Source organism: Dromiciops gliroides, chromosome X (assembly GCF_019393635.1).
Source record: "Dromiciops gliroides isolate mDroGli1 chromosome X, mDroGli1.pri, whole genome shotgun sequence".
Classification (NCBI taxonomy): domain Eukaryota; kingdom Metazoa; phylum Chordata; class Mammalia; order Microbiotheria; family Microbiotheriidae; genus Dromiciops; species Dromiciops gliroides.
In genome coordinates, this window is record NC_057867.1 from 1,661,299 (window position 1) to 1,688,907 (window position 27,609).

The window sequence follows — 27,609 nt, forward strand, 5'->3', positions numbered from 1 at the left end:
TCCATCATGTTGTAAATGGAGGGAGGGCTGCTGGCTGGAAGGAGAGCTCAGGGTACTCTCCCCTCCCCCGTGGCCAGATGCCAAGGCAGCCAAAGAAAGGGACTCTCTCTGTCACCTCCAACTGAGGCCAAGACAGGGGCAGGACTTGCTTGAAGTCACACAGGTGGTAATCAACATTTGAACCCAGGCTTCCTGCCTCTAAGGCTACTGGGAAATCTGGGGTCAGGAAGCGGGGGAGTCAGTCCCCACGGTCGGAGGCTCACTCTGTCCCACTATCCTGAGGGATACTTGGGGACAGAGGTGCTCAGCTGGCGCCGCAGGCTTGGACGATGGGGCCAGGGCGAGGTTCCTAGCCGAGTCTCTTCTAGCCTTCCACAGGGGTGTTGAATACACCCCCCAAAACATTATGTGGTCACTCAGAATTTCCTTCTTTTCCAATTTCAGAGCCAGAAGAAACTGCTTGGGAGCAGACCTGAGCTGAGGGGGTGCCTCACTCTAACTGTCTCTCTGTATGGCATGTGGAAGGGGCATCAGCCCAGGGAGCTGAGGATAAGGTCATGGGAAACCAGGCAGGCATAACTCTGTCTATCCAGATAGACACCCAACACCACCATTCAGCTGCCCCATTTGGGGGAGGAGAACAGGGGAGGACTGAGGCTGGGAGGGCATGGGGTGGGGCAAACCGACATAGTGGGCGGTGGGCAAGTAGGGGCCTGTTGCGGGGAGGGTGGCCTGGGAGAACAAGGGTTGGGGAGGACATGTGGGAAGGCTAGGGCTGGGACAGCCCTGGGAGATGGGAGGCTGACGTGGGAGGTCAGAGGGGAAGGCCTGCAGTGCTCACTTGTTCTCCTGGCCCCAACAGACTCTCTGGAGTAGGGTCTGATGCTAATGGGACATTGCCAGGCTCTTCTCAGACCTCACATATGGGGTTTCCAAAACACCCCAAATAAACCCAATCTTAGTGGTTCCAGACAGCTCTGTGTATACATGCGTGTGCGTGTGTGTGCATGTGTGTGTGTTTGGGGCTGGGGCAGGACTGGGTCCTCATTCCCAGTATGTGCAGAGAGCCCAGGGCCTGATGCCCTGCCTGACCTCTCCTTCTCTCTCCCTCTCGCCCCTCATCCATGGGCTGCCCAGAGTTCATGAGGCCATTCTACTGAGATGAGGGGCACTTTCTCTGTCCTAGAAGCTCCCACCCCCACCCCCCCAAGGCAGCTCTTGGCATTCTTTCATTTAGGCCCTGAGAAGCCACTGTCAATGGATCCCAGTTCCCAGGCCATCTCGGATTGAGGTCCCTGATTCCCTCCCCCCTGCGCGCGCACACACACACACACACACACACACACACACACGCACATGCAAACGCACATGCACATGCACACATGCACATACACACATGCAAACACACGCACATGCGCACACACATACACACATAGCAATACACACATAGTATACACATGCATACACACATACACATGGGTACACACACAGTGCACAGCACGCGCGCGCGCACACACACACATACACACACACACGCACAGTCCACAGCATGCATGCACACATGCACACACACACACACACAGAGCTTCTCTCCTCCCCCCATAAGTCATTCCCTTTCAGTCCTGGGACTCAAACACAGTCCTGCCAGCGCGCTGGCCCCCCTGGTCCAACAGGTCTCTGGCACTAGTGGCTTGGAGTGGCACCAGGGTGAAGCTTGGCCCTGTGGATTGGGAGGAGGGGAGAGAGTGAGTCTCTCGTTGCAGACACTGCTTCAGTCTCTCTTGGAAGGGTGATGTGGTGATGGTGTAGAGGACGGGATTCAGGGCACTGTTGATGGGCAGAATGAAGATGACCACCCAGGATGTGACTGTGCCTGAGGAGGGAAGCAGATGTTAGCAACTTCCCTAAGTGTAGGCCACAGAGCAAGCTTCCTGCATTTGGAGGCAGAGGGCCTGGCTTCAAATCCCAGCTTGGCCACTGAAAGTAGAGTGACTTTGAACAACTCCCTTGACTTCCCTTCTTTCTCTGTCGTCCCTTCCAACTCCAAGTCTTTGACCTGTCCCTTTCTCTCTTCCTCCACCCTCCCATTTATGCCTATGCTTCATATGGCCAGCACTGGCTGGAGACCCACAGTTTTCTCCTCATCCCCCAGTGACACCCACTATCCCCAACCTCTGGCCCTGGCAAGAGATAAAGCTACAAGAGGTGGGGGGAGACAGAGACAGAGAGACAGCAAGAGACGGACAGAGAGACAGAGAAAGAGACAGAGAGACAGAGACAGAGACAGACAGAAAGAGAAAGAGAAGAGGAGAGGAGAAGAGACAGAGAAACAGAGACAGACAGAGACAGACAGAAAGAGAGAAGAGGAGAGGAGAGGAATGGAGGAGAGGAGAGAAAAAACTGAGAAAGAGAGAGACACATAGAGACAGAGACAAGAGAAGTGGAGAGGAGAGGAGAGGAGAGAGAGGGAGGAATGGCTTCAGGGAGGATCCCCCTTGCACTGCACACCTGGGATTTCCAGCTGTAGCAGGGACAGCAGCTTTAGGAGGAAGATGGGAAGCCAGCAGAGGGCATCGGTGAAGACAATGAAGAAGAAGCGCTTGGCAATAGAGACCTCCCGAGAAAAGGTGCCAGGCTCTGCTGAGCGGGCACGGGAGACACGGACGGAGTGGAACATGCTGCTGTAGGCTGCGACCATGGTGATGAAGGCAATCAGGTTGACCCCTGCAGCAGCACAGAATAGGGTCCATGGATGGGATGTACTCACTCCTCCTTACCTCTACCTTCCTTCCAGACAGAGCTCAAACTCCATGTCCTTCAGAAAACCTTTCCTGATGCTACCCTCCAAGTGCCAGGGAGAGCCTTTCTCCCTCCCCTCCCAACTTAGCAGTCAACTTGTTAATGTTGTTGTTCAGTTGTGTCCAACTCTTCATGGCTCCATGGACCATTTCCTTCAGTGAATCCCCTTTTATCAGAGCTCTCTACTATGATCTCTTCATGTTGGGTAGCAGGTATAGCAGTTTATGTACACAGAATACATGTGTGTATGTATGTAAGTATGTATGTATCTCCATATCTATGTGTGCACATGCATGTACGTGTGTTACGCCCACACCTGTTGCCTCCCACATCAGAACATAAGCTTCTTGAGGGTAAAGTCTCTTTCATCTTTGTCTCCCTAGCACCCAATAGGCTCTTGCTGGAGGATTGATGGGTAATAGCCAATGTTTATGTAGTGCTTGTCCTAGGAGCCCTGGAGCCTGGCTCAGTGCTTAGGGCATGTAGTAGTCCCTTAATAAGTCCCTTAATAAGAGAAGGGGTTTTCAATCTAGGGTCCATGGGCCCCCAAGGAATCTGTGGATAGGTTTCAGGGGGTCTGTCAATTTGGATGAGAGAAAAAATGACATCTTTATTTCCCAACCGTTGAATTGAACTTTAGCATTTCCTTCAATGTAGGCACCAAGCCTGATTCTCAGAAGGCATCCATTGGCTTCCTTCCTACCAGACAGCCTAAGGGCGCCATGACGCCAAACCAGTGTATGTGGGGGGTGGACTAGGATTGAACTCTGAGGAGGCACTGCCCAGGGAGGCCCTAAGCTCTGAGGTGGCTTGGTTAGGTAACCAATGAGGTGCAGCCCCTGGTCTCACCCCCTGTCCCCCGAGTCTCCCATGCAGGCCCCCTCACCTAGGAAGATGGCAGTAGAGTAGTGCTGGGCCATGGCACTCTCAGGAGCATCAAAGTGGAGAGGGAAGCAGACGCCATTGCTGCCGTAGTAGTTGCCAAAGGGGCCTCGGCTCCAGAAGGGGACCACAGCGATGGTGAAGCCCACTAGCCAGATGGCCACTAGAGTGGCCAGGGTCTGCCGGCGGCCGGCCCGGTAGTGGCTAAAGGGGAAGACGATGCCCACGTACTTCTCTAGCGTCATGTAGGTGAGGAGCAGCACGGAGACCTCAGAGGACAGCATGGCAAGGCAGCCCACGGCCTGGCACTGGGAGCTGGCCATCCAGGCCTGGGCATGCTTGTTGTACTCGCCTGCATAGCGCAGGTCAGAGGCACCAATAAAGAACAGGTAAATGCCCATGAGGAAGTCGGCACCTGGGTAGGACGAGGAGATGGATATGAGACCCAACCCAATGGAGATGGAGAGCGTGTGTGGCAGTGAGTGTGTGCCCCTTCTCTAAGTCAGCATTGTGGGCAGGGTTTTGGGAGGAAGGCCCTTTGGTGACCCTAAATCTGGTTAGAGATGGGAGCCGGAAGCAGGCCAATGCCTAGATCCCTGGCCGGGCCACAGGAACCCTTCCTTAGAGGTGCAGTGGTGCCGCCCCCTCCATGGCACAGCCCCTTGGGGATGACTCACAGCACAGACACTTGATAGCCATGGCGTGCTGGAAGTTCTCAGGCACGATGAGGGAGCGCATGCACACCACGAAGAGATTGCCCAGGCAAGTGGCACAGGCGATGACCCAGACGAAGACTCGAAGGAGCAGATTGGCCAAGAGGTTCTCCAAGGAGGAGATGCCATCTGTGTTGGGCTGACAGCTGCGCACATGGGGGGCGTAGCTGCAGTACTGAAAGTGGTCGAAGTAGCTGCGGGGAGGGGGCCAAGCATGAAGACCCACGGTAGGCTGGCCAAGGCCCCAAGGGCTATGTTGGGTGTCCACACCCCCCCCCGCCGTGACTCCCCCAGCTTTCCTAACCCTAACTCTCCTCCCCCTCTCAGCCAGACGCTTTGAAAAGAAGGTGACCTCAACCCACTGAGCAACTAGCCAACCTCTTTGAGAACGGAGGACCTGCACTAGGACTGGGACCATGACCGGGACTGGGACCAGCATTGGGATCAGGACTGGGCCTGGGACCAGCACCAGCACCAGCACCAGCACCATGACCTCTCATTCCAGCCAGTTTCCTCCAGGAGACTTTCTCACTGAACTGTAAGGTGCCTAGCATAGTTTCTGGTACGCAGTCCATTCCATATCCATTTTTCTTGAGTCTTCTTGTTATTATAAAGCAAAGATGGGGGACCTTTCACCCTCCTCTGGATAGTCTCTCCAACTTGTCCTTTTCCCAAAATGTGGGGCCTACTCTGAGCTAAGCCTCCACCTCTCTTTGATTCTCTATCTGCATCGCTTCCATTCACACCCTTCTCAGATGGCCAAGAAGCCTCTGCAATGAGCCGCTCTCCCATTGGCTGCACAGAAACCAATGAAGGCAGACTTCCAGGGTGCGAGGATTGCTTTGGGGATCACTCAGGTCTCTCATACTCCTGAGAAGACTCCACGCCCACTGGCCACTACCCCACAGGGGGCCTGTGCCTTCTGAGCCACCACAGGAAACCTGTGCCCATTACCCTGCCCCCACTCTCTCACCGCACCCCCCAGGCCATAGAGAACGGAATTTGGTCAAGGGGTCATTTCTGGCTTTCTGGAGCAGAGTTGGGCCCCACACCCCTAAGCTCTCCAGCCCTCCCATAGCCATCGCCTTCCAGCCACCCCCCACCTCTCCCAGGCTCTCACATGTGGGACAGGTTGGCTAGTTTCTGGAACATTCGGTTCTGAATGTTGGGGATCTCCATGCCCTCCATGCTCCTAAAGTGAGAGGAGGTGGAAAACAGAGTCACTTAGTCCCCCCTCCCCTCCAGTACTTCCCAACCCTTGGAGCCCGAGGGACTTAGCATCCCTGGGCCTTCTTGTGTCCCTGAGCTAGGCTGAGACTCCTCTACTCACAATGAGTGCAGATGGGGAAGGCCGTCGAAGTGGTCCACAGGGATCTGCTTCAGGGGATTGGCTGAGATGTTCCTGGGAGCAGAGAGCAGAGAGGGCAGCTTGTTCCCTGCCCTCCCCACACCCGCCAGGTGTCATGACAGGCAGGTCTCTTGGCTTCTCAGCCGCAGTTTCCTGCTTGGCCTCACGGCCAGCCACATCACTTCCTTCTGTTTTGTCCACAGTAGCCCCCCAATAGCCCCAGGGCTGTCTTTCCCCCCACAAGCCTCTCCAAGCACAAGGTGAGCTGACAGAGGTCAGTGACCTTGGGCCAACTCCAATGCACAGTTGAGAAGAAGGGGCAGGGCTGTGGGTGCCCTCAGATAACTCACAGCATCTGGAGGTCCTGGAGGCCCTGGTATAGCGCTGGAGGCATCTCTGTCAGGAGGTTGTCGGACAGGTCACTGTGGCAGGAGACATTCCCCATTTAGCTGATGCCCTGCACTTCTGACACCACCAATTCTCTGCTCTAAAGGCCCTCCCAGTCCTGACATTCTCTGATGTTCTTTGATTCTGGGTCATGAGGAGACATCTCCAGGCAACTGCCTCCCTTGACCCCCAACCCCTGTCCACACAAGCCTGCGAGCAGGGCTGGATGGATACTCACAGCTCTACCAGGTGAGGGAGCTCAGCAAAGGTCCCTTCCTCAATTGTTTTGATCGAGTTCCCCCGAAGGATCCTGGGAGGAGGTGAGCAGACATCATTCAATGGGGGCCCATCCGCAGCTTGGTGCAACAGGGACAGGCTTCTTACTGTGTCCCACTCAAGTCCATGCCCACTCACCCATGCTCTGGTTCCTGGTCCAAGCCACAACAACATGGCTTTGCCCTCTCCCTGCCAAGCCACTTTCCTTCTTTTCCATATTCCATGGTGCCCGCCCCAGGCCAGCCAGTCAGCCAGTCAGTCAGTCAGCCAGTCAGTCAGCCAGTCAGTCAGTCAGCCAGTCAGTCAGTCAGTCAGCCAGTCAGTCAGTCAGCCAGTCAGTCAGTCAGTCAGTCAGCCAGTCAGTCAGCCAGTCAGTCAGTCAGTCAGTCAGCCAGTCAGTCAGTCAGTCAGTCAGTCAGTCAGTCAGTCAGTCAGCCAGCCAGTCAGTCAGTCAGTCAGTCAGTCATGAAGCATCTATTGCCCAGAACTCAGAGAGCATGAAATCTCATGGCTTCATTTTCCAGGCTGATCATCCTGGCTTTGTCACATCCTACCCAACTGTTTGGCCTTGGCCAAGTCTCGCCTCCTTGGCCCACAAGGTCCCTTGTTCCTACCTCTGTGCACTCTCCTTGAGAGTTCGAGGGGCTTTGCGGGGAGGGGGAGGGAGAGAGAAGAACTGGCAGGAGCCCAGAGTTTATGATCTCTCCCTCCATCTGTTTCCTCCCAGGCCAGTGCCGGGTTCCAGATCCTGCCTGAGATTTATTCTCTGTGTATATCAGTGTTTATACTGGGCTGCTTAATTTACTGCGCACTCTCAGCAGGCCCCAGAGCACAGCTTTAGGGTCAGCCACACTGGACCCTGGCTGCCCCCAGAGCACATATACAGTACCCAGGACTAGCCAAAAGTTGCTGCCAAGAGCAGATGGATGGATGGACGGACAGACGGACGGATGGATGGACGGATGGCTGGACAGACAGATGGCTGGAGCTTAGGGTCTTCTCACTGGGTTGGGGCTGGGTAGAGGAGGGGGTTTATGGCAAGATCAAGGCCTAGGGCACAACTTAGAGCAGCTCAGGCCTTGGTCTGGAAAAGGAGGATGTCTTTGTCTTGTGTGGCCGTGGCCCCGCCAGCAGGATGGGAGTCTTGTGGGCTGGGTGTGCTCGAGGCATTCCAACAGGAGGCTCTGCTAGCCCTGGGACCGAGGCCTGAGCAGAATGCCAGACGGGGGGAGACAGGGCTGTTTCCTCTGGCGCCTTGAATTCTTTCCACTGGGAAATGGAGAAAATGACTGACCCCCCTCTTCCAGCTGCTGGGTAGGGGTCCGAGAGCACGAAGGGATGTACTTACAGCACGGTGAAGGCCCCACAGTCCTGGAACACAGAGCTCTCCAGGCTCTGCAGTTGATTTCTCTCCAAGTCCCTGTGGGAAGGTGGGGAGGGGACAGAAAGATCTCATGGGCCTCTAGGCCTCAAGGGATCCTAAGGGACTAGAGCTGGAAAGGATCTTAGGACTCTCTGTCTCCCTCTTATCTCCAAACCACTAACCACCCCTTTACAGATGGGAAATAGGCCCAGGTTCAAGGTCACTTGGCTCTTAGGTCATTGAGGTAGGATTTTTTTTTTTTTTTTAGTGAGGCAATTGGGGTCAAGTGACTTGCCCAGGGTCACACAGCTAGTAAGTGTTAAGTGTCTAAGGCCGGATTTGAACTCAGGTACTCCTGACTCCAGGGCCGGTGCTCTATCCACTGCGCCACCTAGCTGCCCCAATTGAGGTAGGATTTGAACCCAAGGCTTCTGGCTCAAAATTGAGTGTTATTTCCACTGCATCTACACCCAGGAATCTCTCAGGTTCCAGAAGAGGCAGAGCCAGGCCCACAGTGTGCCATCGACTACACAGCCCTGATGCTGGCTTCTAGAATGGGGCTGCTTCAGGTAAAAGGAAGGGAGAGGAGGCCAAAGGGGGAAGAGAGAGGGGGGTATGGCAGGAAGAGGGGGCACAGGGCAAAGGGAGAGGGGAGATACAGAGCAGAGAGAGAGAGGGCACAGGGTGAAGGGAGAGGAGGGTACAGGGACAGGAAAGGGGAAAAGGGGGAAGGGGGAAAGGGGGCAGGAAGAGGGGGTAAATGGGGATGGGAGGAGGGAGACAGAGCAGAGAGAGAGGGCACAGGGGATATGGAGAGGGAGCACAGTGGAAAAGGAGAAGGGGCCAAAAGGGGTAATAGAAGTGGGGCGCAAGGAGCAGGGAAAGGGGGAAAGGAAAGAGTGGTGTCAGAGGCGGAATGAAAGGCATGAAAGGGGGCATGAGGAGGGGACATGGTGGGGGCAGGGAAAAAGGGCCTCTCTTCCCCAGTCAGTCGGTGGCCCATACTTGCAAGAAAGTTGGAGTGGGGGGCAGAGGATCCGGATTTGAAATCCCGACTCTGCCACTTACTAACATGTGTGACCTTGGGTAAGTCAATTCTCTTCCCCGGACTTTAGTTCCTTCTGTAACACTGATGTTCTCAAAGGGTCCTCCTAGTTCTAAGTCTGACAATCCAGGGTGACTAACTGAGGGCTAAAGGACAGGTTAGAAGGTCTGGGATGGAAGTGAAGGGTGTGGAGGAAGTGAGTCAAGTTTGACCCAGGTCTCTTATCTATGGCCCCCAGGTACACTGAGTCCCATAAGCACTGATGCTTTATATCCCTCATGCCAACCTTCCCAGCAGAGTAGGGAAGGGGAGAGGAGGCAGGTCCTTCTTGCTGCCTCGGTAACTTCCTTTCCCAGAGCCCTCCTAAGCCAGAGCATCTTTGGCTGCCACTGCCCTTGCCCCCTTCACCTGGCCAGTCCCCAGGCCCATGGGGCAGACACTCACAGCCAGCTCAGCTCGGGCATCTCGGCACAGATCGATGGGGTGGGCATCTTGCTGAGTGAGTTGTTGAGCAGATACCTGGCAGAAGGCAATCAATCAAGTGGTCTGCACTGAGCCCCTACTGTGTGCTAGGTAACTACAGGGAATCCAAGAAAAGGAAGGAGCTAGTCCCTGCCCTCAAGGAGTGTGTGGTCTAATAAAGGAGGGAGAGAAAGCCTATCCCACTAAATGCATTCCATCATTCAACATTTTCACCTGGAGACCCTGTGGTGGAGATAAGAGCCAGGCTCTGGCCAGAGGAAAACAATAATCCCGGGCAACTCCAACAGTGGGGGCCTTCCTTGGAAGTGGGGCAGTAAGAGGGCTTGAAGGCAGTTAGGAGGAGATGGGTCCCCATCCTGAGGGATGCTGCCCTTCTGGGGTACATGAATGTTGGCCTTGGGAAGTCAGGAGGGACATGCCTTGGATTCCCACCTCTGACATCAATGTTGATTAGCTATGAGCCCCTGGCCAAGTCCTCTCTCCTTCTCAGAATCTGTTTCCTCATCTGTAAAAAAGAGGCTAATAAGAGCTGGAGGCCCCTACCTCCTGGATCTGGTGGTGGTGGTGGTGGTGGCGTGTGTGTGTGTGTGTGTGTGTGTGTGTGTGTGTGTGTGTGTGTGAGAGAGAGAGAGAGAGAGAGAGTGCGAGTGTTTTATGAACCTTGAAGTACAAAATAAACGGGGGTCCTTATTGTTTGGGCTTAGGGCTATCCAATAGGAGCTCCCTCAGCTCTCCCTTTCCACGGTTCAAAATGGCTCAGTTCTCACCCTCCCGCTATTTCTATGCTGCTTTCACTCTGAAAGAGGTGGTCATTCTCCCAGTTGGGGCCAATCCCTCCACCTCAGTCCTCTGCGACCTTGGTCCACCAATTGTTGCTCCTCTCAACTAGGGGGTGCCTCAGTGGGTAGAGCACCGGGCCTGGAGTCAGAAAGACCTGAGTTCAAATCCAGCCTCAGGCACTTACTAGCTGTGACCCTGGGCAAGTCACTTCACTGTCTGCCTCAGTTTCCTCAACTGTCAAATGAGGAGGATAATAATAGTACCTCCCTGCAGGGTGAAATGAGAAAGTGTTTAGCAGACTTGAAAGAGCCATGGAAATGCTAATGTTGATGGTGATGGTTGTATCCTTCCTATGCTCCCCACTCCTTCCCTTCTATTTAAAGCCCAAACCTATCAAGTCTCTTCTTTGGACCCTGCCTTACCCTTGACTTACTTGTTCCCTCCTTGTCTGCCACTCCCTGTGTCTTTCTCCTTGCTCCCTCCTCTCCCTGTCTCCCCTTTCTCCTTGCTCTCCCCCTTCCTCCCTCTCCCCCTCTCTCCCTCCCCCCTTCTCCCCGTCTCCCTCCCCCTTCCTCCCTCTTTCCCTGTCTCTTTCCCTCTCCCCTTCTCTCTCTCTCTCTCTCTCTCTTTGCTTCCCCCAACCCCGGGCCCTTCTTTCCTCTAGGCCTTTAGCAGCCCCCACCTCTCCTGGAGCCCTGGTCCAGCTGACTAGCCCCCTTTTCTTTGCTCAAACTCCTTCCCACTCCCAGAGCACTCGAAGGGTGACAAGGTGATTGCTTTCGACTGTTTTCCTTTGTAAGGATGGTTTATTTGCTTCTTTTGTTACAGAGGAATCACTCTGCTGCCTCCCCAGTCCTCCTTCAATACTCCACCAGGAGTGGAGCCTGTACTAAGCTCTTCTCTGGGTCCATCCACTTTTAGGGGGTGCAATACCAGCTCAAGAAAGCCCCCTTACTCATTCTTCCTGTCTTCAGTCTTCTCTGACCCTTTCCCTCTCCCTGTATCAAAGGCTGTTCCTCCTCTTCAAATCCTCTAAAGGTGGCTGGTTCTCCCAACCCCCTGCCCTTCTTTCCCTCTATGATCTCATGGGCCCCCACAGGTTCCATGATTTCCTTTGTATGGCTGCAGCTTCCCAGATCTCCATGTCCAGCCCTGACCTCTCTCTGACTGACACCTGTTGGACAAGTGGAGTGGCAGTCAGCCCCAAAGTTGTACTCAGGATGGACTGCACCCCAGTGGCCTGCCCCAACTTTGGCCTTTCCCCATCTCTGGAGTTGGGAGCACTAGCCTTTTAGTCAACCAGGCCCTGTGAATTGTTGGCACTGACTCTGCACTTTGGGCCAGCTGTTCTGTCCTGCTATCCCAGGGGCCACAAGATCCCAGCCATAGTGATCTCCTGATTTCTACACCTACTCCTGCCAGCCTACGTGGAACTTTGAGTGCCTCTCACCTGGCCTACAGGGGCAGTCCCACCTGTGCTGACCCTTTGGGGTCCTGAGTTTCTTTCAAGGCTTAGCTCATCCCTGTAGCCTTCCTCCATTGCATAAATACTGCATCCTCCCGTGGAAGGTCAATTCCTGAAGGCCCGGCCAGGCACTGCTTTTCCTTTGGTCTTCATACCTCCAGCCCTAGTAATGCTGAGTCCTGAATCAACACTTGTTGAAGGGAATAGAATTCATCTCCAATTCTGATCGGGTCACTCCCTTGCTCAGAAGCCCTCAATGGCTCCCCATTGTCTACAGTACAAAGCAAACTCAAACACCTGATGGTGGAATGCCCTTAAATACTCCATATTCCTTAGATCACAACCAAATTGGATGGCAAAGGGCCAGCTACTTGTTTTCCTCTGTCAAGGGTCTTAGCTTAGAACTGGTGTCTCCTTGCTGGCCCATGAAGCTCATCTCATCTCTGTGTCTGCATGGGGACTGCCAACATCGGACAGGACAAAAGGAGTCTCTGCCTCTGTCCTCTACCCCCGTACAAGTTTTTACCTTTCTCTGTCTGCCCATCCCTCAGCCTAGTGCCTGGCCCATAGGAAACTATTAATAAATGCCTGGTGACTGATGGAGATCAGATGCTATTGGGGGAGTGTGAACAGGCACACGTAGAGACAGACACTTGAGCTCTGAAGGAAGCTAGGGATGCTAAGAGGAGCGGGTGAGGAGGAAATGCATTCCAGACATGCAAAGTCATGGAGGTGGGAAATGGAGTTCCATGTATGATGTGAAGGGCTTTTGGTGCCAAACAACAGAACACCAATGGAATTTATCGGGAGGGGAAGTGGCAGAGTCAGACCTTGAATAGCCCTAGAGAGATCACTCAGGCACCTGTTGCTCATGTCATGTGAAAGTTCCTTGAGGGAAGGGACGGATTGTAAACTCCACAATGTTGAGCTCGGTGACCAGAAGGGAGGAAGGAAGAGCTGTCAGACAATGTCCGAGACACTTGAAACAGTGACACAGACAATGGCAGATGGACATGGGCAGACAAACGGTATCGTGGACTAAGAACCTGGGACCTGTAGTGCAGTGGAGAGAGCCCTGGGCATGGAGTCAGGAAGAACTGAGTTCAAATCCAGCCTCAGACACTTAATCAGCTGTGAGCCCCCGAGCAAGTCACTTTCCCTCTGTCCACCTCAGTTTCCTCAACTGTAAAATGGAGATTATAATGCCACCTACCTCCCAGGGTTGTTGTGAAGATCAAACGAGATAGGAAGACTCAAAGCACTCTAGAAATGCCAGCGATGATTATTGTTGTTAATAATGACAACAGCAACAACCAGAACACAAAGTCCCCACTGTCACTTCTGAGGTGGGGGACCTTATGGGGTTGGATTAGGCAGATGAGAACAGACAAATAATGGGCTAGAACCACCGTGAGTTATTAGACACAGGAAAACAATGACAGCAAATGATGGGGGCCAATAAATGACAGCAGGCAGCCAGACTGGAGAAGACAATGGCAAAGATGCAGACGAGACATTGGCCAATGACGAGAGGCCCTCGCCAGCCCGGTCGGAGAGGGGAGATCTCATTCACTGGACTAGATGGCTTCGGAGGCCCCCTTTCAGCTCTCAGTGATGCTGCGCCAGGCAGTGGCATTACGATAGCAGACAACAGGCAAGAGTCAGTCAATATGGAAAGGCAGGACATTATTCTTCAGTGATATCACACCAAATTAGAAACCAGCAAATGGGAGACATAGCAGATGTACGACGAGAGACAATGCAGAGCAGATGGACATTGGAAGGCAGTGGGAAGAGGGCTGAATGTGGAGCACAAGGACCTGGGTTTGAATCGTGACTCTGCCAACTGTCAGAGACCTCTGTGTCTCTGGGCAAGTCCTTCACTTCTTGGAGGTTTCTTCCTCTGTGAGATTAGGGGATTGGACCAAGGTCCCTTATGACACTGAACCTATGATGCCAGGCTATTCAGTGAGAGGCAACAGCTGGACTGTGGCAGTAAACCATCATATAGGCAGGGCTGGAACGAGCATGGGGCGACTGGGGATACGTCCCAGGTGCCATCATTTGGGAGGCACATTTTCTCCCCTAGAGCTGGCCTCTCAGCTTTTTTGTTGCAAAGCTCTAGAGTATTGAGGCCTACAGCATATGGGACACATGGAGTCACTGCAGGGATCCATGGTGAAGCTTGGGGTGTGCAGGTACCCCCCACCCCTGAGGGTAGAGATGGTGTCTCCCTTGGTCTCCATAGCTTTGAGCACATTGCCCAATTATCATAAGAGTTGATACTGGGGTGGCAGAGGGGGGTCTTGACATGAGTGACAACATTTCAATGGAAGTGGGCAATCCTGTCTAACCCCTGCCTTTAGGACCTTGGGCAAGGACAACCAAAAGCCCCCAAGGCCCGTGACAGGCAGACCAGCAAATGGGTAAATCTGTCCTCTGCCCTGGAACACAACCAATGGTCTCTAAGGCTGGTGACTGAATGCTTGCGAAGCCAGCATGAGCACGTGCTTTGCGTGTACTCTTTGGTACCTGTGGGAAATGACTCATCCCCAGAAGGCCACTTGCCAACCATTGCTTCCCTCCGCCTTGCTTTGTAACTAAGGACAAAATCAAGCCTTTGGGTGACTTGCACCTAAGCTCTTCACAGTGAGTATTCTTCCCATTTCTGAGTCGAGACCTGAGAGGCCCCAGCAGGGCGCTTAAATTTGAGCCTTGGGGTCAATTTAGCTTCTCTGCACTTGCTATTTCCCATGCAAATTCTCACCTCCTGCTCCTCTGATCCCTGGGATTCAGAACCCACTTCTAGCTCTCCTCAATGGTGACCCCTCCTCAGTCCCTCCTCTTCTCTGCCCCCTCCGGAATGCCCTTCATCCTGGCATCCTATCCCTCTAAACTTACCTTTCTCTTGAAGACATGGAATCTCTTGGCACCCTTTCAAGTCTGACTCCTTCTTCTCTCTGGTCCCCTGACATCCAGAACTAGGAGGAGGAACTGGATTCCTTCTTGCACCCCACTGCTCCTTTGGGACCCTCCCTCTTCCACCACTTGTCTGTCCTGCCTAAATCCTTGTTGCTGTCACCTGTGGGCTACTAAGTCTGTTGGCTCACAATCTTCTTTCTCTCCAACTCAACTCAGGCCCTGTCCCCTTCTCAATACTCTGCTGTCCCACCAGTTTGGCCTCCTCAACTCACAGGACTTATGCCTCTGCTCTGCTTTGGTTGTGCACAACAGAAGTGACCCTCTACCTCCCCTACCCCCCAGTTAAACGGAACGTCCCCCAATGTCAGAACTCCGAGGTGTGGCGCAGCATACAGTGACAGGCAGACAACTACAGACAATAGCAAATTTCATACAGTGAAAGACAACTGATCACATGATGGCAGACAATGGTAGGCGTGGGGTGAGAGCCAGGCTGACTGATGTGCAGTAAAAGGCAGCGACAACTCGACATCGTGAGGAGGTGAGGAATGGGTGGCATTGCTTAAGTATTTACCAGATACGTTCCTTGGGTCCAGAACTCGTGCAGTGCCTTTGGTGGTATGGGAGTCTGCTTTCTAGCTCCCACCAGGCCCCTATACTTACCCTATGTCCCCCAAACCACTTCGGGGACATTCCCTGCTTGACCTTCAGGGCTCAACTCAAACACCATCTCTGCTCTCACAGTGGAGAAAGTGACGCCTCCCTCCTTTGAAATTCCCCCGCCCCTGCACGTGGTTGTCTTGGGTGCTAATCAGCTTTGCAGCTTACCCCCTAATAGACTGTGAGCTCCTTGTGGACAGGGACTGTGCCCTATTCGTCCCTGTCTGTCTCCCTCTTAGCACTGAGCGCTGGGCCTTGGAAGAAATGACCAGAGCTTTGTGGAATGAAGGAAGGGATGAAGGAATGATTGGTGCAAAACTGCCCTGGGGTTCCACTGTTTCAGACAGGAACCACCCAGTCTTGAGAAGCAGATGGGGAAAGGGAGTGCGGTGTGGCGAGGAAGCAGGAGCTTCCAATGAGCTGTCCAATGAGCCCCCCTTCTCCAGTGTGGCTGAGGTGTCCTCCTCTCCCACCTCCATGCATCACCCCCCCATATACAACAAACACTGACTGTGCTCCCCAGGGTGCTGTAGCACCTCAAGGGCTCATGATGAGAACTCACAGGAAGTACAGAGACTTCAGGCCCAAGAAGGCATCAGGTGGCAACTCGCTGATCTGGTTGTTGTCCAGCATCCTGGAGAGAGACAGAAGTCAAAGGAAGGTAGCAGGAACCAGCGCGCCAGCACAGGAGGAGAGAGGGACCATATTCCCACCTTCACACAAGGATCTGTGGCTGGTGTCTGTGCACTGGGTATAACCAAGTTTCAAAGAGGACCCATTCTGGAGTTGACAGCAAATTCAAAATGGAGATGGGACCTGAGGTACTAGCCCACCCTCCCCTCTACCTTGGTCAGCTGGGCTCATCAAGAGCTAAGCCCAACCTAGTCGTCTCTGCTCCCTGTAGGGCCCACCTCCTCAGTGGATAGCCCCTGAGCCCCAGGTTCTCCTGCTCCGCCCCCACCCCCAGTAACTCACAGCCATTCCAGCTGGTAGAGGTCCTGGAAGAGTCTTGGAGCAAGTGAGTGGATCCGATTGTGACTCAGGAATCTGGGGCCAGGGAGAGACAGGGTCTCAGTTGGGGGTAGGCCCACCTCTCTCTGAGCACATCCCCTTCCCTCCTCCTGGCCTTCAATGTCAAGGCTGGGGCCAATGGTGATAACTGTAGGTCATAGTCCCCAGGAAGAAAGCCAAACTGAGCTCCCATCGTGCCCTGGGGTCCCAACCCAGCAGTGTTGAAACTGCTTTGACAAAAGCAGGGAAGGGACACTCACAGTCCCCTGTCCCTTTGCCTTCCTTTGTCTCTCTGCCCCCCCCCCATCACTCTCCAAATTAGAAGATGTAGTTTTCTGCTCCCTTCTCCCACCCCCATGCTTCTCTCTTCCTAGTCAGGTTTGGTTTCCCAGGAAAGTCAGTCCCCCGCCCCCATTTCTCCATCCCCATCCAGAGAGGGACTACTCACAGCTTTCTTAGCTCTGCTAAGCCGGTAAATGCCCCGGGGGCTATGGAGTGGAGCTGGTTGTTCTGGAGGAAGCTGGGGGGACAAAAGAAATGGGCAGGGAGCTGTTCCGGACCCTCTGAGGCAATCTCAGAACTGCTGGTACAGAATTCAAATCCTGCCTCTCTGACTTGCCAGCCGTGTGACCTCGGGGAAGTTGATTACCATCCCTGTGCCTTAGTTATCTCAATGGCTTCTAAGGTTTCTTGTAGTTCTAAGTCAATGCTCCCTGGTGCCCACATAGGGTAAGTCCAGTGTTCCCTGCTTCAGGGACCCAGAGGAGTCTGACCTTTCTGAGTAGTGAAGTCAATAAGCATTTAGTAAGTACCTACTCTGTAACAAGCCCTGTGCTAACGGCTGGGTATGACAAGGAAGGCAAAAACAGTCTCTGCCTTCAAGAAACTCATACTCTAATGGGGGAACAACATGCAAGCAACAAGGAGAGAATCAACAGAGGGAAGACATCAGCATCAAGGAGGAACAGGAGGCAGAGATGAGGAGGGACAGCCAGGTTCAAAGGTCAGAGTTGGGAGATGGAGGCCAGTGTCATTGAATTGTGGAGTACATGGAAGGGAGTAAGGTGTATGGAGTAAGACAGAAAATGTGAAGGGCTGGGGAAACCAAAAAGAGGTTTGAGGAGGATCACTTTGTCAGCTGAATGTAAGATGGGGCTGGACTGGAGAGAGACTGGAGGCAGGAAGACCAACCAGGGGAGAAGTGACAATGTGAGTGGAGAGATAGGTGCTCATACAAGAGATGTTGTGAAGGAAAAGACCAAGACAAATATCAAATAACCATCAATCCAGAGGTGGAAAAAGAAGAGGAGGCTCTAAAAATTGTGTGCTTCTTAGCGTTGTTTATGGACATTCACTTCTGGATTTCTGACTGGGAGATCTTTGTTCAATGACCATCATGTTGAAATACTACCAGAGAAACTGGAGCAGGTCCATATTGACATTCTCACTCAGTATGAAGCAGGAACCAAAGTAGATGCTGCCCAATGGAAGGAGTTGATTTCACTGGGTGCCCAATGGCCAGAGGCCGCTCATTTCTCAGGACCCTTGGTAATTGATCTTATCCTGCAGTACTCATGAGGAGACTGAGGAAGATGAACACAATGAAGATAATTGTAGATGTTACAGAGAATGAAAAAGTAGAGAAAATCTAGGAAGAATCAACATATACACCCTTGAGGCTTGGGGATCTTCACACAAAGGCAGGCACATGGAAGGAGGAAAGAAGGTTGAAAAACATGGCTTAGGATTTGGAAGCAAAAGATGTCAAATCTCGTAGATGACTCAGAATACTTAGAGCTACACAAGCGAATACTCTCTTCAAGAAGAGTTGGAAGTTAAAAACAAAAAGAAGAGTTCGAAGTTGCTGGATAGGGTGAGCCCTGAATAGCATGTCAGCTATGGCTGATTACTGATGGGGGAGTCATGTAAGAATCACCTTTCTATGTACAGGCTGTGGATTAGTTGGGGCAAAGGTCGAATTGCTCCCAAACTAAAAAGGTAAGCAGTATGATAAGCAATTGCAGTGGGTTCCATTTCAACAAGTTGTTCACTCTGAAAAATGGGAAACTGATAAAAGTACAGATATTGACTCTGATTACTGCCCTTCTTTAGGGAAGTTTACCTGAGACCAAATAAGTGAGAAAAACAAAAGAACAGAAATCAGCAAAGACTTGATCTACTCAACAAGTAAGGGATGTGGAAGCCAGTTTAGAGTCCAAGGGAAGTAGAAGATTCACATAATGGTGAAAAGCAGTAGAGGGAAAATGAGCCTATAGAAAGCTTGGTAGGAAACGCAACTAAGTCATGTCACAAAACATTTGCCAATGAATCTGAAAAGATGAAACCAAAAATACACCGTGAAACATTTTACAGAAATCGATTCTCATCATCAATTGCAGTGAAGCCACCACATTTGGACTCTAAGACCTCACTGCTTGATGCTCACGAGAAAGGGGGGATAGCACTTAAGTCAGGTAGAATGGGTGAGTATGACCAAGAAAACAGAAGAAATCACACCACACACTCCAGAATCAATGTTCAGGATCTGTTAAAGAGGGAGAGATGCCAAAAGAATGGAAACAATCGTGGATAGTGTAACAACAACAAAAGGCTGACTGAGGAGACACTGGCAACTGAGCTTTTTGGTTTCTATAGAATTGTTTGGAAAATGGGCTCATCTGATTTCCCCACCGGGTTATCTTTAAGGAAAACATAGAAGGAAACAGCCAGGTTTTTGTAGCTAAATACATCTTAATAGTCACACTATGGATGGAGGCTCCAAGATCCTAGTGAGTTTTCTGTTTCCTGGTTTGGAAACTCCACAAGGGTCTCCATTGTATATACTTAGTTGACACAAGATTCCTCAACAGATGCAGCCTCATTGTTGATGATGGAACACCATACAATAGGGAGGTGGCCATGATATGAGTCAACAAAGGCTCCCCAGTATCATTATGGATGCTCAGAATGGGTTCGAGAAATTTTACAGAATTTCAGTGAGCCCAAGCTTCTCCTAGTGAGTCTGTGTGCCTGTAAGTATCCCTACTCTCCAGAATCCAGACTGTAGGTGATAAGAGACCATGGCAGTGGGGTTGGGGGCACAGAATGAGACTCCTTGCATCTTCCCAAAGGTGACTTGTGTGCCAGGAGTGGCATGGAAGATGTCATCCAGGAAACGTATCATTAGGAAGGGAAGTGGAAAGAGCAAGGAATGGCTAGCCCCAAAGTACACACTGTAGCCTTACCAAAGGTGATACCTAAAGTGTTTAGAAGTCCTGGGTCAAGTTAGGAAGAACCTTTTGGAAGGGTTTATGAGAATGCATGGACACAAATCACAGACAGGAAGCCAAGGGTGAGGTGTGACCTGCACTGGTGGAGGGTATAGCCACACTGAAAAGATCCACTGAGGCTGTGAGGTACATTATTGGTCTCAATTTCAAGCCTCTCAGCCCAGAAGCAAAATATCTCCAAATTCCCAGAGACTTCACCCCATCCACCCTATCTGGGAAGAAGCTTCTTCACACCAGAGCCACCATCCAGCCATCTGGTCTCTGCTAGAGCACTAGGGATGCGGAAGGAACTCACTACTCACTCACTGACTCTTTGAGGTAGAAGGACTATTAGAGCCATCTCTACCAACTTGAGCAGGAATGGCTTCTGCATCATCCCTGGCAAGGGAGCAGCCCCAGAGCAAAGGATCTCATCAGCTGCCAAGGTAGCCCACTTTGGAGAGCTCTTGTTATGAGGCAAGTTTTCTTCCAACTAAGCCCAAATCAGCCCGTCTGTACCATCCACCTGTGCTTTGTCTTCTGGACTCCAAGAAGATGAGTCAAAGCCCCTTCCACATGGTGACCCTCTCTTCATGCATGGAGGAGACAGCACACATGGGTCTCTACCTTCCCCCTTCCCACTTACCCCAATTAGAACCATCCCCCCCCACACACAGCAGTCAGTCTATTCTTGGTTCTTCATTATTCTCTGGGCTTCACTCCTGACTCTCCAAACTTATATCTTCAACATGATTCAACAGTGATCTCACCCTTGAAGATGTCTTTGGCCTCTTCCTTTGACTAGTCAGTTCTTCTCAGACCTCCCTTTGAAGGAAGGTGCTCAGGCCAGCCATGCTCACTGCTTCATTCGTCTCTGGGCCCTGCCCCTGCCTCTCCAGGCTGCTTCTCCATCAAGCCCTTCCTCAGTACCTTCCCCAAGTTCCCTTTCATGTATAGTCTTCCTCTGTTAGACTGTAAGTTCCTGGAGGGCTCAGCCCACCTCCTTTTCTGGCTTGTATTTGCATACCCAGAGCTTAGTGAATGCTTATTGACTTGACTTAGCCTGGCCAGAGCTGGGACTAGAAGAGGTTCAGCTTCTGGCTCCCCAGAATGCCTAGAGAGCTATCCAAGGCATCTGAGTAGGCCCACTGAAGACTGGCCAAGCATCCTTAAAGACTCCCTGTCATTCTCTCAGCCAAAACCAGGCTCCGCAGTGGGAGTTGTTTCTTCAAGCCCTGAGATAGGGGCTTTAAGGAGAACCAGAGGTTCAGAGAGCCAAGAAGTAGAAAGGGGTACGGAGAGAGAGGAGAAAGCCATGGGCCCTGGTCACAGGCATCAGAATAGGGAAGGGCCAGAGAGTCGGCCCTCCCCTACACCCCTGCACTCTCTGACCCCTGGGTCCCGCTTCACACCCACCAAGGCAGAGGCCCTGTTGGCCACTAGGATGAGTGGGAGCAGGCAGTGAGATATAGGTATGCAGGCCAGAAGCCTGGGCACATTGGCAAAAATACCCAACAACCCAGGTGCATGCACGGGCATAGCAACACCCCCAGAATTCCACACAACCGTGTCTCAGCACTAGTCTGCCCCCACAGCTCTTTACTCTCCTTGGCTTGGCTCAAGGGAACAGTCCAGACCAGGGGTGAGGTGGGTTGGGTGAAGAAGTACCCTCTTCTGGAAGTGATAAGAAAGATGGCTCAGCCATATCGGAGGGGGCAGCCAAGGGGAGCAGCAAAGCCTGGGGTAGGGAGGGGTCTACTCACAGCCCCTCCAGGCTCTGGAAATTGATGAACTGCTTGTCCTGTAGCTGGTGGATTTGATTATGCTGGAGGTTCCTGGAGATGAAGAGATCAAAGGGTCCAAGAGAGAGGCCATCTCCACAGCCCCAGCCACCTCCTTTTCCTGCATGCATTTCCAGCCCACAGAATTGGGTCTGACAGTGTTGGGGGTATCTCTTAGGGAGCAGCAGGGCCCTGGGGAAGGCCTCTAAGAAATATGGGGACTGGGGGCAGCTAGGTGGCGCAGTGGATAAAGCACCGGCCCTGAATTCAGGAGTTCCTGAGTTCAAATCCGGCCTCAGACACTTGACACTTACTAGCTGTGTGACCCTGGGCAAGTCACTTAACCCCCATTGCCCCGCAAAAAAAAAAAAGAAAAGAAATATGGGGACTGTAAACTGGTGACATCTCACCCTTGGCCCCATTTGTCTTCCTGGGTCTAGAGGGGCCATCTGGGGATGGCTGAAGGGGCTTATGCCTGGGAAGCTCTGTCCATTGGGCTTGGGCTACCTGGATCTCTACCTGTAGCCTCCCCACCCTCCCAGGGCCAGGGTTGGGACTCACAGAAGAGACACATTGTTCTTTTCAGAGGCCATTGGCACCCCACTTAGCCCCTGAGCCATGCAGTCAACTGTCTGCCCCCAGCACGTGCATCCCTTGGGGTAGAAGTCCAATCCTGGGAACGAGAGAGCAGAGGGCCTGGGGTTCAAGGAGAGCAACTTCAGAAGGTCTTTGTCCCCAGGAGGACAGCTGTGCTGATTGTGCCCAGCTCCCTCAGAGGTCAAGCACTTTAGGCCTCATTTCTAGCACCAATCCTGGGAGGCAGGAAGCAGAAATGGACAATTCCAAGCATCTGGGCCCTATTAACTGACCCCAGAAGAAACGGAGCCCTGCCAGAGCCGGGCCAGAGGCTCCAAGACACTTGGCCCCATTGCAGAGGCCAGAAGGGTAGGGCCAGGGCTCAATTAGTCATGGAAGCTGGGCTGCCTTGTCTGTTTGGATCAGTGGGCTCAGAGGTAACTTGCCAAGATAGGCTGGTCCTCACACTTTGTGTTTTTTACCTGTCTGCCTGATTTGAGGTAGTGTGGGGCTGGGGAAAGAATTTTTTAGCTCTAGCTATAGTAGCTGAGTTTGAGACACCTCAGACACACTCACTGTGTGACTGTGAGAAAGTTGTATTTCTCTGACCTCTACTTTCTGCCTCGAAAATGGGTACCTTCCCAGCTTTGCTTTGACTTTTATTATAGGGGCTTGGCAGCCTCTACTCAGATCCTCTTCCAATGTCTTCCTGGTAGCACAGGGGCCCGAGGGAAGGACCCAGTCATGGACTATGTGAGTGTGACTCTGTGTGTGTGTGTGAGCTCCATGACAATGGTCTCCTATAGCATTTAGGAGTGAATGAGCACATGGGGGGAAAGTACAAATGTGATATCTTGAAGTGCATCTTGTGCCCATTTACTATAGTTCTTTCATGCCACTGAGGAGGAAACAGAGGTGCTAAGTAGCAGAGTTTGAATTTGAACCTCCATCTTCTTGCTCCATACCCAGTATTTTGTATGGCTAATCTTGTATTTAACTAGATTGTAAGCTTTTTGAGGCCAGGCTATTGTATATTTGTATATCTCCAAGGACACTAGTACAACTCCTTGCACATGACTTGCGAAGTGTCTGTTGTAGGTAGCCACTGGCTGGATGCACTTTTGAGGGCATTCTTGTTCAGGCTCAGGTTGGACTACCTAGCCTCTTAAGTCTCTTTCAGCTCTGACACAGCTTCCCACGTCTCCCCAGTAGGAATGACCCCTTTCCTGGTCTTTGGTTCCTACCAGTCTTAGGGACCTGCCTAGAGTTACACAGCTGATATGTGGCAGGGGTGGGACTCCTCGATCCCAAGCCTGGCACTCTATGTGTTTTTCCTCCAGCCTTGGGGTTATATGGGTAATGCTGTGAAGGGAGGCAGGGAGTGGGTTGGACTCTGCACCAAGCCTAGAAGATACTCACTACAGTCCTGTAGTCTCTCTTCAGCCCTCATTCGGCCTCCCTTTGTTCTCTGAAGCAGGTCCAAGAGGTGTGGCCACCCACTGCTGTCCACTAGAAGGACCAGAGGGAAGGAAGAAGACACATGAGCAAATGCACCCCAGACTCCATGGGAATGAGAAGGAAACTAAGGTCCTCTGAGAGTGACACATGTCCCTCTGTTGGATCTTTCTCCCCTCAAAGAGAAGGACCCCCCCCCCCCAGGACAAAACAGAAAGTAGCCTGAGCTTCCAGGCAGGAGCTTGGGCCCACAGTCTGGAAGGAAACCCCAGAGGACCTGGTCAGTTCTGGGCTCATTGCCATACTGAGGAAGAGGAGGAGAAGGAGGAGGGGGAGGAGGAGGGGGAGGAGGGGGAGGAGGAGGAGGAGAAGGAGGAGGTGGAGGTGGAGGGGGAGGGGGAGGAGAAGGAGGAGAGAAGGAGGAGGGTGAGGAAGAAGAGGAGGAGGAGAGAAGGAGGAGGACTAAGAAGAGGACAAGGAGGAGGAGAAGGAGGAGGAGGAGGAGAAGGAGGACGAGGAGGGGGAGGAGAAGGAGGAGGGGGAGGAGGAGGAGGAAGAGCAGGGTAGGTTTAGGAGACCTGGAAACGGGAAACGGCAAGGCTCAGGGCCTGGGTTGCTCACCGCAATTTTCTTCATCAGCCCCATTGGCACAGTCTTGATGGCCATTGCAGTGAAGGAGTTGAGGAAGGCAGATGGTGGTGTTGCCACAAGGGAACTGACCCAGGGGACAGGCCTGGTGGCTGCTACTGCCAACAAGGCCAAGGATCAGGAGAGACTCTGTGGGAAAAAAAGAGTTGAGGAGGGAGGGCTCAGAATATGTTTGGGACCCAAAGTGCCCAACTTAGAGTCATTCAGTTGCCTTTTATTTGTATTGTATTCCCATAGAACCTAAGAAAGGGCAGGGACCTCAGAGGGCATCTAGTTCAGCCTCTTACCAGTGAAGGAATTCCCTCCACTGCATCCCTTACGAGGGGTCATTGAGCATCATGTGTTCTTCCAGTGATGGTGAGGACCCACCACTTACACTCATATTTTTGAGCTGCTGAATGATGAAGGAAGAAGTTAAACACAAAGGATATGAACGGGCAGTTTTCAAAAGAAGAAAAGCAAGCTGTCAAGAACCTTATGAATAAATGTTCCAAACCACCAATGATTAGAGAAATGCAAATTAAAACATTCCTGAGGGTCTACCTTACACCCACTGGATTAGCAAAGATGACAAAAGAATAAAATGGCAAATGCTGGAGAGGCTGTGGGAAAGCAGGCACATTAATGTAGTGTGGGTAGAACTGTGAATTGGTCCAACCATTCCGGAAAGCAATTTGGAACTAGGCCCCAAAAGTTAGTCTGCCTACCCTTTGAAACATTAATGCTACAATTAGGTACATCAAAGAATCTCCTGGGACTAGGCTCATGAGTTTCAGCCTGGGTGAAATAGGGAGACTCAGTCTTTAAAAAAAGTGGTTTTAGTTTGCAGAAGTGGGGGACCATTGGTTTGCAAAAAAAAAAGTGGATCTAGAGAAACCTTGGAAGACTTGTATGAATTGATGGGAGGGAAATGAGAAGAATCGGGAGACCAACAACCACAAAAAGTAAAGGAAAACAAATATAAAAGTTTATAGACTTCTGATTAACCCAGCGACCAATCATGACTGCTGATGAAGCTAGAGGCAAGAGGCTAAGAGGTACAGAATGGGGTATGTGATTTCAGACATGGTCAAAGTGTTGAATTGTTTTTCTTTACTATACCTATTACAAGAGAAGACTTCTATGGAGCAATAAGTTAGTGGGCAGTAATAAAGAGAAAGAAAGAAAAAGAAAGGAAAGAACATCAATATACATTTTTTTTTAACCAGAAGAAAAGAAAGAGGTTGAAGAGGAGACACAAATGGGGAAATGTTGTTACTTTACTCTCCTCCCTCCTTAATTTGACATGTATTTAAGAAAAACAACTAAATCATGTATGTTCATGGTTTCACATGCAATTCTTTTTGTTCTTTTTATATTGAAATGTTTATTGATGATTGTTAAGTTCATATAAAATGGAATGACTTCTGAGCCCATTGCAAATTCCAGTCATCGAATTTCAATTGTGTTCTCAATATCGCAGAGGAAAACATTTTCTTCCTTGAAATGGCATTTCCTTGGCCTTCTTCTTCTTCCCTTCTTTTGTCTCCCTCTATTGCCTCCTCTACCATGACTATACCTCCTCCTTACCCTCTCAACTTGTATCATACTTGAGGGAGAAATGGAATCCATTCACCATGAGCTCTCTCTTCTCCAACCTAATACTTCAACTGAAACTGCTCTTCCAAAGTCACCAGCGATCTCTTACTCCATCTTTTAAAAAATATTATTTTCCACCCCCAAAATATATTATTTTATTTATTTTTTAAATTAAAATTTTTTTCTTTCTTGTTTAATCTAATGACATTTTTTCAACCTTAAATCTTCTGCAGGGCACCATCATATTCTCAGTTTCTCAGGCTTGAAACCTAGGTGTCACCCTCCACTCTTCGCTCACACTCAGCTCACGTAGCTAACCAAAACTGGCCTCCAGGTAGACCTCCCTCCCACCTCACTGTGGCAAAGAAAAGCAACCATTGAAGGAACATGGGAGCTGATCAAACTGCATGGCTCAGTCCCCTCAGATCATCTGGCTAGAGAATAACAATAGTTGACATTTAGGTCATACTCTATGGTTTGCAAAGCACTTAATGGATTTTCTCTCATTTGAACCTCACCATGAGCCTACGAGGTGAGTGCTGCAAGTGTTATTAGACCCATTTTACAGATGGGCAAACTGAGGCATACAGTGGGCAAGTGACTTCCTCATATGTCATTCCTTTAGTAAGTGTTGGAGGTGGGATTTGAAACCAGGTCTTCCTGACTCTAAGATCAGTGCACATTGCCTCTCTGCCCTGGGGAACCTGGCTGATATCTAGACTTGTCTGATTCCGCTGATCTCACCAACCCCTGGGAACTCAATGCTCCAGAGCTATGTCCATTAGGTCTTAGCTGCCACAGCATCTCCCCTTTTTTCTTTCTTCTCAACCCTGAGTCATATCAGCTCCATATGTGCAAAGGAAGAGCCACGTGTATAAAAGGACAAAAATGGGGCCCCTGTACTCAAGAATTAAGCGGCTTGTAGTGACTGTACAGTTGTCCCCCTCTAAAGCTCTTACTAGAGTGGAGTCAATCCCAAGAAGGCAGCAGGGGTGGGGGGAACCCACACTGCACTCTTCTTCTCCCTCCAAGGTTAGTCCGCCTTTTCTTGCCCTCATTGAGCGCTGACCCTCCTTGGGAGTCAGCCAAGATCTGCTGCCATGTTCCAAGGTGAACAAGCAATCACACTTGCCTGGTGATGTCTCTAGCCTCGAAGCCCTTCTGTGATCATGAGATCACAGTCCTTTAGAGCTTCACGATTCACAAAGTCCTTGCATTTGAAGTAAGTAAGTAAGCTACCCTAAAGCTTCTCATCTCCTGCTCCTTCAGCAGTACGGTCATCATTGTGTTCCCTGATCGTTCCCCCCCACCCCGAAACGTGCTAGCAAAGAAACAGAACAATGCGGCTGCCCATTAGAGGAGAGGACTGAGAACAATGTTTTGTAGTGGTGGGATCGAACGTTATTTTGTCTTTTAGAAGACACAACAAACCCCAGGGATTTGTAAGAAATGATGAGAGAAGAAGGCAGAAGCAGGAAAGCAGCAAATACAACAGCAAAGAAAGAAACTGATCATGACAGTGTCATGATGATGACCAGATCTTGGCCTCAGGGAAGGTGTGGGGTGGGAGTGGGTGGGTGGGTGTGGGTACAGCTCATCATAGGTGTGGCAGGTGCAGTCGCTGGGCTGGCTTTGCTCCACAGTTGTTCTTTGTCCAGAGGAGTGGAGAGGAATGTATCTAGAAATGAGATGATGTACAAGCTCTAAAAAGGAGGAATTGCAGGGCTTGGGAAAAGTAACTCGGCATGGACACTAGTCATAGCTCCTGGTCAATGTGGTGCCACTAGTGACTGGCTCTTCATCCTTGGGGGAGGAAGTCCCTTGCCTTCCCTTCCCTTCTGCATGTAGCATGAAGGGATTGAACTAGGGGATCTTAACCTGGGAGCCATAGATAGGAGGGTAACCATGAACTTCAATGGGGAAAACACCTTCATTTTCACTAACTTTTAACTGAATGAAGAATGCACTCAACAAGGCACAGGAGTATGAGCAAGACCCATGACTTTGTCACCAATCAGAGAAATTCTGATGAGCCCACATCGGAATGACTCCTTATCGCACCTGTTGCTAGACTGTGCTGGCTCAGAGGCTTCCTGTCTACAGGCTCCATGGGAAGGAAGGAGGGAGGGAAGAAAGGAAGGGAGGGAGGGAGGAGGGAAAGAGGGAGA

The 27,609-nt window shown here is 51.3% G+C and overlaps 1 protein-coding gene across 1 annotated transcript in view; it reads right to left on the minus strand.

Moving 5' to 3' along the window:
* Positions 1-1,616: 1,616 nt before the first annotated feature.
* LOC122733512 (relaxin receptor 2-like) overlaps positions 1,617-27,609 on the minus strand; it is a 46,483-nt gene continuing 20,490 nt past the window's right edge. The window contains exons 4-17 of the mRNA XM_043973954.1: positions 23,837-23,992; positions 23,180-23,269; positions 21,746-21,857; positions 21,167-21,238; positions 16,583-16,654; positions 16,099-16,170; positions 15,686-15,757; positions 6,093-6,164; positions 5,725-5,796; positions 5,515-5,586; positions 4,359-4,588; positions 3,686-4,096; positions 2,509-2,724; positions 1,617-1,873 (exon numbers count right to left, since the gene is read on the minus strand). Of these exons, the coding sequence (XP_043829889.1) occupies positions 1,617-1,873; positions 2,509-2,724; positions 3,686-4,096; positions 4,359-4,588; positions 5,515-5,586; positions 5,725-5,796; positions 6,093-6,164; positions 15,686-15,757; positions 16,099-16,170; positions 16,583-16,654; positions 21,167-21,238; positions 21,746-21,857; positions 23,180-23,269; positions 23,837-23,992 (1,976 nt within the window). The remainder of the gene's footprint in view (positions 1,874-2,508; positions 2,725-3,685; positions 4,097-4,358; positions 4,589-5,514; positions 5,587-5,724; positions 5,797-6,092; positions 6,165-15,685; positions 15,758-16,098; positions 16,171-16,582; positions 16,655-21,166; positions 21,239-21,745; positions 21,858-23,179; positions 23,270-23,836; positions 23,993-27,609) is intronic.